At 29.2% G+C, this 10467-nt stretch overlaps 1 protein-coding gene across 2 annotated transcripts; it reads right to left on the bottom strand.

Moving 5' to 3' along the window:
• Nucleotides 1-2482: 2482 nt before the first annotated feature.
• Nucleotides 2483-6941, bottom strand: LOC111899893 (uncharacterized). Of its 2 annotated transcripts, XM_023895790.2 has the most exons (15): nt 6789-6941; nt 5077-5213; nt 4868-4979; nt 4660-4782; nt 4480-4584; nt 4313-4396; nt 4124-4239; nt 3950-4051; nt 3757-3870; nt 3621-3677; nt 3459-3525; nt 3324-3377; nt 3164-3238; nt 2904-3072; nt 2483-2809 (listed from the first exon to the last, which is right to left on the bottom strand). In XM_023895790.2, exons 2-14 carry the CDS (start codon nt 5094-5096, stop codon nt 2944-2946), a joined length of 1158 nt encoding a protein of 385 aa, XP_023751558.1. In that variant the 5' UTR covers nt 5097-5213; nt 6789-6941; the 3' UTR covers nt 2483-2809; nt 2904-2943. The 2 variants fall into 2 exon arrangements, with proteins under 2 accessions (XP_023751558.1, XP_023751556.1); XM_023895788.2 differs by having other exon boundaries at nt 2483-3072.
• Nucleotides 6942-10467: the final 3526 nt, after the last annotated feature.

The following is a 10467-nucleotide window of genomic DNA, read 5'->3' as shown; positions in this document are numbered from 1 at the left end:
TTTTCTTGTTATTTTAATTTTAAATGTCAACAAGAGAAGTAAAGAACATGCTAGAAGTGAATGTACTTCTCCAACTAACGGTATGTGTATATAAATATTGTCGCGAATGAAAGTAATATAAGTTTTTAGGTATTTCTACAATAGCTATTGGTACGATTATTCAGGTAAACATATTTACAAACTATTAATCATCTTAATTATAGTTTCATCACGAACGGGTCAATAAAACAAATTTGTCGATTACCAGTTTACACATTACACATAACAAGCGAATTAAAAAAATTCTAATGTTTTTTTCACCAAAGATATTTAAGGAAAAATTTCACAAAAGCTATTTTTTCATCATTTTATTCAAGAAGACATTTTTTTTAGAAAATTTTTTTATCTTTAAATGATTTACCGATTTGAACAGTTTTATCAATAAATAATAAAAATAATTTTATTTTGGAACTAATGAATAAAGAGACTATATTTTTCTTTGGATAAGTAGTTTTTGACTGATTTGGTTTGACTACACACATACTAAAATTTTGTTTTTGGTCATTTGAAAATTATTGTCTCTGACTCTCATCATGTAACAAAATTTCTTACCATACTCTTTGATCTCATAAAATACCGTTCATTATAGCCCGTTGATTTCATTTAAGACGCAAAAAAATAATTCTTTTGAGTTCATTTGATCTTGATCCATGTGGATCGAACAAGAGCCTAGACTGTATCTCCAGGACTCTCCTAATAATATTCATAAATGACTTGTTTTTTGTAAGAGATGAATGAACAATATGGATAACATTTGAAAATGAGTAGTTCAAATAGAATCGAACTTTTGATCGATTCGGGCACTTGTGATAAATTGATTGGGCCGAATCGTTGCATAGAAATTGATTTAATTGATCTAAGTCCGTACAATTTATTATTTATTAATATTTTGGTTTGGTCAATCGTTGAATAAAATCAACTGAAAATGATGAATCATTCTCTAGATCAATTAGCGAGATTTTGAGCCGATACAATAATAATTGATTACTTATGCCATGATGTGAGAAGAACATTAGGAATCCACTTATGTAATAGAGTTGATCCAAGGAACCCTCAAAATGGCTAGTTGCAAAATAATTAAAATGTTAATAGCTAAACTACAAATTTTCAAAATGTAACCTTGTATTTGTATTTTCATTAATGTGAGATCGGTTTTATCTTACATGGTATTATATATTTTCCTAACCTATCATATGATGATACGTACCAAACATGACATGATCAAACACATCCAATGCCTAACCTTCATGCGCATGACATCTTCCCGGTTAGAGTTCATATATACAAGCATTACATGACCCCAACTATTGTTTAGTTCATGTGACCTCCTTATATATTTTTTTTAGTACATGTGGATGTGGTTATATAAATATAAATAGAAGCTCAATGTTGATGGTTCTCTTGTTCACTACAAAGTTTGTTTAGTTGCAAACGATTAGTGTTGGCATCTACATAATGACTGTGATGAGACCTTTAGCTTTGTCAAACAGACTGCTATTTGTAGTTTACCAAGTCTTAGTCTCATATCAGCCGATTCACCAGTTTTACGTGAAGAAAATCTTTTTTCGCATGCACCTTCGGGAAGCTATGTTTATGCATCAACAATAGTGTTTTCATGATTCGAGACTTCCTAATTATATATAACACTTACAGCCTCTCAAACAAGCCCATCATGCATAGTATCAACGTTTTGCATGATTTGTTATTGGTATCGACTTTTATCATATTCACTCACATCATCTATTTATCTTCAGGCTGGGCACTCTATACTGTAGCATATATTCTCCTCCTTTACTCACTTTCTCATCATGGCATCATCATTCATCACTCACCTTATTAATGCACTCAGTGACTGATTTGGGTTAACTTACTCATTTCTTTGGGATTTTAAATACAAAAGTATGTCATCGAGATTCTTGAGCGTATGAACATGTTCAACTACAAATCATGTCACGCCTCGTTGTAAATAGTCCAAATTGGACGACACTCGCAAACTTGCTCTGAATATCCAATTGTATAGAATCTTCATGATTGCACTTCAATATCTTACATTCACTCGTTCTCATCACATGTTCACCAAATGTGCCCTTTTATACACGACCGATGTGAGACATACTTCAGTGCACTAAAACACATACAATGATGATACATTCAAGGTACCCTCGATAACAAATAACAATATCACATCTTCCTCACAACCGGTCTTACCACCTATATCTTTGTTGCACACGTTTCAGTCATAACATTTGGACCATTACTTCCAATAAAACTATAGACGGATGTTAGTGTATTTATCGAGGTTTGGCACCTATGTATGAACAGTACTTCCATCGTAACATGGTATTAATATTTTTATTAACATGAGAAATATGTGTCATGTGGAAAACAATATTTTACAGTAAAACATTCACATTTCCCTAGATCTTTGCACAATATCAACAGATATACTTAATCATACTATTACTTAATACTTACAACCCGAGTCAAAACATCAGCAGGTCATTTTACAACAAATTCGATGAATTTATGATATTGCTCGACAAATAAGCAATACTTAAAAGATAAGACAAGACGTACAATATTATACAAAAGGGTCACCAAAGGTGAAAATGAACTATATCGTTACATGCAGAAAGAAAAACAGAACGTATGTCAAACGGAAACAAAAACGAAACACTCTGCGAAATCTAAAGCTTGGTATCGTAAAACTATGCACAAAAGCTCACATTTTGTGGTTATAGGCTAGGGCTAAGGTACAAAGTATGGATCCCTATGGCAAACACACAAAAGCCACCTCAACTCATAAACCGGGCTTCAATATGCATATTAAAAAAAACGCCAATAAAAGGGATCAAGAAACAAACCCCATGATGTCCGTGTGTATGTGTATGCAGCAAGATGATTTTAGTCCCTTCCAGTCTGTTTGAAGTAAGCTTTATCTGCATTTGCAAGTCGATCTTGGAACAATGCCCACTCACTTCTGCACCTATCTCTTACCCCCTTCCATGGAGCTTCACCATTCTCAGACTTACCCTGAATCAACAACATTCTACTTTGAAAAAACCATTCTACTTTCGTTTCCATGAACGAAATATAATAATATGGGGTTGATGTTTGATCTCACCTGGCTCCCGAGTGAGGGAACGACTTGATGAATGATCCACTGTGAATCGACTACCCCGATTTTCTCGTGTGCAGGCTGTGGGATTAAAACATTTTTTAATTTTTTTTAAGATTTTTAAATTGAAGTTAATATGATAAGAAAATGGAAATGATGGACTGACCTTTACACATCGTCGAAGTGCAAAATCCAAACCCCATCCGTGCACCAAATCATTCTGTAACAACATTATAAAACCAATATTACCATTACTCTGTTTATGTGTTAAATGACTATATATTTTTTTTTATATCTTTACCTGAATCATATGCCACACACACCTCCAAGCTTCCCGAGAGAATACAGGAGCCATAATCTCTACAAATCTGTGAAAAAGCAAAAAAATATATATATATTTAATAAATCATACCATGTGTGTGTGAGAGAGAGAGAGAGAGAGAGAGAGAGAGAGAGAGATTACGCTGCACATGGAGGCAAATGGGGATCACTGCACCACCCTGGTTTCTCTTCTGTATCCCTGTGGACCAAAAAATTAGAAGCTATTTTAAGAAAATTATATGTATATCAACTTTTTAAATTTAAAAAACATAACCTACTTGTGAACTTCTTTATCGCCTCTCCTCTTTGTCATTTGCCAAGTTAATCCATTATTGGGTTCAAGACCAGGTTGGGAAATATCCAAACCGTGTTTCTTCACTAAATGGATATACCTAAAGTAGGATGCAAAAAATGAAATTTACAACTTATTGAAATGAATAATTCATGAAGAATAGAGAAAGAGAAAAGTACTTGTCGGCATTGAAGTGTTCAACACCAAGATCTTCATCCCAAATGAAAATATACTCATATGCTGCTACAATATCTGGATGCAAAAACCTCTTTGCATACCACCTATTAAAAGACAATATTAAATATAGGAACAACAATGTCATAACCATGAAAAAATAAATGAACTTGATATACCATTTGGTTTGTTTCTTTACACTAATATGTATTGCCTGCTTTGACCACTCGTATTGATCCCACTCTGTAACTAGGCCATCATAGTGAAAAAGCAAGATTTGAAAGTCCCCAGAAAACTACAAATGTTCATCAACAGACCTTAGTATCTTCAAATAACATCAGAATTAATAAAGCACAAATGAAAGGAACCTTTTTTATTGATTTGTCAATATTATCCCTCTGACCCCAACCAACAGTGAAAGTTACCAAGTACTTTGGCTTCTTTTTCAAATCCTAAAAAGTCAAACACTTTGTAAGTCAAACACATTCCACTATATATAAAGTCATTGGAAAATATCTAAACTCTAAACACATACCTCACTAGGTTCACCCCATAATCTTCTCAGATATAAGTCAGTTTCTGGGACTACAATTCCAGGAGGCAATGACTCAGCACCACGGGGATTTGATGGAACATAGATCTGGAGCCAAAGAGGAATAAGTCAACAAAAGTGTTTGACTATTAAATATTAATCATTGTTTTTCAAAAAATATACCTTGGGTGTTGCAGGTGTATTACCAGAACCAAGATTTTCAGGGAAACTGCGTTCAAGAGATTTAGATTGATCTTCACGCATTGTCACATCAAATGGTGAATAAATGCTTGAAGGTATGATAACCTGCAAGAATTCAAAATAAATGAAAGAGAAGTTTTGTTTTTTTTTTTGTAGTAAAAGTATGTAATATCCAAGATTTGGAATCTACCTTGGTTAGAGAAACAGATGGAAAAGAAACCCCAATGAAATATCCAAAGACAATTCCCATGATTGTAGTTATTATTAGTTTTGCACTACCATTTGATTTCTTGAAAACACCACTGGATCAAAAAATATAACAAAAATGATCAATGAATATCATACAAATCAACAAGTGTGATGTGTCACCCAACATTCAGCTAAAATATTTCAATTAACCTGCGATACATGCTTTTCATTGTGTTAAAAGTGCCCAATGCCAATCTTTAGGCAAATTGCAATGAACTCCTTATGGGCTTACAGCATCCTCCAGTATACAACAGTGATTTTTTTTTTTTGGAGCAGGGCTAGAATACCTGAAAACCATTGTTAGAAACAAGTGTATAGCTTATGAGAGAAATAGCCTATAACATAGATACATATGAATGACTTTATGTGTTTACATACTCATGAGTGCATGAAGATATCAGACTATTACCATTTTGTTGTAATTATAGTGGACTATAAGATCAAGTTCAATTAGTCACACTACTTATCCGGAATATTATCAGTGATATTTAAATATATCATCCTACATCGCAAAAAAATTATTGATGTGTTTCGGTATAAGCAAAAGAACACCAAAATAATACATATTAGATTAAAAACATGCATTGTTTATTGTTTTTGCAAAAATATAGGAGTATGAATTAAGAGTTACAATAAAGTTCCAAATTTACTAAAATACTAGTTTTCCGAAACGTAGAAATTTGATATGGGCTATGTAAAAAAATTAAATTCATCATTATAGAACTTGTTTGACTTGGTATTATATTATTATTGGCAGTATTTATTGAGTTAGAAAATAAGCTACATATGCTATCTTCGATGGCGTAACATACCTGAGAATGTTGACTAAATTAGCTAAAGAAAAAATGTGTTTATATATTTGATTATTGACTTGATCCTTAAATTAAAAGGATATCTCTCATTTCCATTTTTAATATTCTTATAACACATTGAGTACAAGTCATTCTTTCTCTGGTTTTGGAAAGATAATTAGTTCATCACAATTTGGTAGGGTGGGCCAGACTATTGCTCTTTCCTATTGCCTATTTGCTATAAAGAGTTGGTGAAAAAATCAGCCTGAATTGGAAGATTTCATTGATCATCATCATAGATGATCCTAACATGGAGAAAGTCACAGTTGTACAAGAAGGAGTTGATTCACCATCTATCAAATTTATCACTACTCATGGGCATGATCCACTATATCCTTCTACTTATTACTACTTCAAGAAAATCATCCCTATGCGGAGATTCAATCAAAAAGATCTAAAAAAGAACTAAGTCCGTAAACAGTTAACTCTCTATGGTTTCAAGTAGAGCTCCTCTTCATATTTGACCACAACTTTTCAAATGCAACTTTAACAAGGACGAAATTCTATTAATAGGTGGTTGCTAATTTCTCGCAGAAGTTCTAAAGAACCTATCGCTTCTAATGTTGAAATTTATTCGTGTAACAGCAGAAATCACGCCAATCAACGGCGTTTCTTTCGCATAAAAAAAAATCCACCTTGCCGGTAATGCTACTTAACCATTGATCTGCATTGAGAGATATCTCAACAACATCCACATCAAAATTGAAACACTTGAAGTGAAAAATTAAGATCCAAGTTTAAATCACAGTGATCCAAACTTGCCGAAGCGCGAAAACATACTACTAAATGAAAAAATACAGAAGAGACGGTGAATCGCAACTGCAAGCATAATACAAATCTAGAATAAACCCTAAACACATCGTTTTAGAAGGTGCGACGGAGATCGATCATATGAAATGAGCAAGCGGAATATGTATGCAACTTAATCAAACACGAAACTGTGTACAGATGTGTAGCATAGTGATGCCAATGATGGAATTTACACAGAAATTAGGGTTCGCAGATGCTTACAGTTTTAGGTGACGAGAGAGAAATGTTGTTTTCCGGTTCCTGAGACATCGGTATGAATTCTCGGAGAAGATTTTTTTATTGCGGCCAAAAAATATTTCTTTTTTCAAAAAACAAAAAGAATAATTAACATGTTACCATCTCATTTTCATATTCAAATTCACAGTATTTTTCTTTATTCTTTTATCACAACAACATGCTCGCCAAATAACTACCCATTTTGTTTTGTTTGTATTTGATATTTTAACAAATAAACGATCCTTTAAAATAATAAGAAAATGATCATCGACTATTGGTCAAATTACAAAACCGTTACCTAGGTGCAATATACATTTTTAGATGCAACCTTAGAGTATAAAATTCCAAAATCGTAGAATTCGTGTGTTATACGGGTTTACTAAAAAAAGTTATATGTAAAGATATAACCTTTAAATATTTTTTTAACGAAAACATTAAATATCAAAGTGTAAACATTATGTATTTTTTAAAATAAAATTTCAAAAAATATATACAAACAAAATGATGAATAAATAAATAATTTAATTTATATTAATAAAACAAACTACAAAAAAAAAATTATATTTTGATCAAATAACATTTTTTTTAGTTTGTCAATAAAAACCAACAAGGTTTGATTATTTTTTATATAGACTATTTTGTCTAAAATGACAATAAACTTTAAAAGAAACATGTCAATTTTGAATTATATATATATTAAAAGAAACATATTAAAATTTGAAAATATAAGAAAACAAATCAATGACACATTAATTACTTTCTATAACCTAAAAATTAGATAGTTAATTAAGAAAATTAAAAATTACCATAAAATGATAAATGAAAATTAATTTCTAAAAATTAACCACAAAATTACATGTGTCCAAATGCATAAAAAATTAACAAGTGGCAAAAAGTTCTTTATTTATTAAGAATGATCTACATATTTAATATTTACATCTATTAAAGAAGATGCGGGATGCCTAAGCTATTAAGATAAAAAAAAAATGATGCGAACGGAGTGATCAGGTGTCACCCATAGGGGTGTTGAGGGGTAGAACCAATATTTTTGAATAAAAGAGGCTTAAAAGAGATCAGTTTTAGAATAAGAGATGTTTAAATTGGATGGTGAATTTTAAGTATAGTGTATTTTAGCTTATTAAAAGAAGGTGGGGCGAGAGTAGGGGGCTCAACACCCGCATGTTCTCATATTAGCTCCAACATTAACGGCATAATCATCGGGGGCATAAGCAAATTGACGTTGTTTTCCAACATAGCAACTTTTCAATTCATTTTTAAACTACTTTTTGGACAACATCTGTGTCGATAATCGAATAAAATAAAGTTTTTTATTTATTTTAAGTTTAAAATTTATTTTTTGTTATATTTGTTTTTTATTACTATTCAAATAAGTTTTTTTATTTTAGGGATCTCGTTAGAGTGAGCATACAACAAAATACAAATAGCTCTAGCCATCATTTAGTTATTTACTTTGTTGCTATTATGAGTTTATAAATGAGTTTGGTGACCTAACAAAATATAATATAATAATAATAATAATAAGAGACGACATCATTTGGTATGAGACCTAAAATAACATGAGCTAATCACTATAGTGAAAACCTTGTGTAACCATAACATGTCGCGACATTAGGAAGATAATCGAGATGAGTCATACACTTGAGACCCACATGATTTTGAAATTGATATGTTGAAATATGACACCGAAAACCCACGTGATATTTAAAATTGGTATGTTAAATCGAAGAGCATGCAAAACAACTGCAACGCATACTCTAATGGGATCCCACCACCAACAAACTATATCAAACTAGGCGAATGCCCGCGCGTTGCGCAGAAACACCTATATAGTTGAAGTCAATACAAATATATGATTTTTTAAATATAACAATAACGTTGTTGTTAAATTTGATATAATAATTTGTATATACTAAATTGATATAATATATTGATTATTTTGAATTATATGATAATATATACATTTATTAAAATTTCATAATCTCAATCATTTAAATGACTTATACCCGCGAGTTACACATGAATAAAATTAAATATAATATATGATTTGATGTTATTTATAGTTGTTTTTATTGTTAATTAATTTTTTTAAATTTATTTGCTTAATGTTTTAATTTCTATCATTATAATTATTTAAAATATCAAACATTGTTTTTTTATTTTAAAGCTAATAATATAATCATTTATATAGAGTTGTTTTTAACTATTGTTATTGTAAGTTATTTTAAGCTATTTATTTGGAAACTTTTAACGATTATAAAAATATATTTAAGAAATATTTTAGTTAAATTGAAATTACCATTTAGTTTTTGTTTTTATCACTGCAATTTATCACTTTTAACTATTTAAAAAATATTCTTTTGTTTTTTTTTTAAATGGAACTGAAATTTATATTTGAGTTGACATTGTAATGCGCAGAAACACCTATATAGTTGAAGTCTTTACAAATATATATTTTTTAAAATATAAAACTAACGTTGTTGTTAAATTTGATATAATAATTCGTATATTAATTTGATATAATATATTGACTATTTTGAATTGTATGATAATATATAAATCTATTATAACATCATAATCTCAATCGTTTGAATGACTTCTACTCGCGAGTTACACATCAATAAAATTAAATATTATATATGGTTTAATATTATTTATAGTTGTTATTTTTAACTAATTTTTTAAAATATGTTTGCTTAATGTTTTAATTTCTATCATTATAATTATTTAAAACATCAAACATTATTTTTTGATTTTAAAGGTAACAATATAATAATTTATATAGAGTTATTTTTAACTATTGTTATTATAAGTTATTTTAAGCTACTTCTTTGAAAAATTTTAACGATTATATAAATATATTTAGGAAATATTTTAGTTAAACTGATATTACAATTTAGTTTTTGCATTTATCACTATAATTTATCACTTTTAACTATTTACAAAATATTATTTGGTTTTTTTAGTAGAACTGAAATTTATATTTAAGTTGACACTGTAATATTATATTTAAATTAACAATTTAAGTATTTTGTCCAAACTGTTCAAAAATTGTAGCTTTAAACTGATGATTGTTTACATGCAACAACATTTTAAATCTAATAAATTAAGTATAACATGTTAAAATTTAAAGACATAACTTTATAAATAGAAGTAAAGATATTATTTTAAAATTGAAATTTAGTCTATTTATGATTACACTTTAGGTTTGATATTTATTTAACCTTATTAACCAACTTACAATCATTATTAGAAAGACACTACAATTAATCACTTTTAATTATTTATAAAATAATCTTTGGGTTGTTTAAGTTAAATAAAATTTATATTTAAGTTGAGCCTATAATGTTATATTTTAATTAATAATTTAAGTATTTTATACAAATTGTTCAAAAATTATACCTTTAAAATGATAATGGTTTACATTCAACAATATATTAAAACTAATAAATTAAGTATGATATGTTAAAAGTTAAAAAAAAACATAATTTTATAAATAGAATTAAAAATATTATTTTAATATTGAAATTTAGTTTATATATGAATACACTTTAGATTTGATATTTATTTGACCTAATTACCAAATTATAATTATTATTATAAAGAAATTAAAAAGTCATGGGAGTTTCAAATGAATGTGGTGAAA

Source organism: Lactuca sativa, chromosome 2 (genome assembly GCF_002870075.4).
Source record: "Lactuca sativa cultivar Salinas chromosome 2, Lsat_Salinas_v11, whole genome shotgun sequence".
In the NCBI taxonomy this organism is placed as follows: domain Eukaryota; kingdom Viridiplantae; phylum Streptophyta; class Magnoliopsida; order Asterales; family Asteraceae; genus Lactuca; species Lactuca sativa.
Note: the sequence above shows the minus strand (reverse complement) of the source record. Positions and strands in the feature narration are given on the sequence as shown.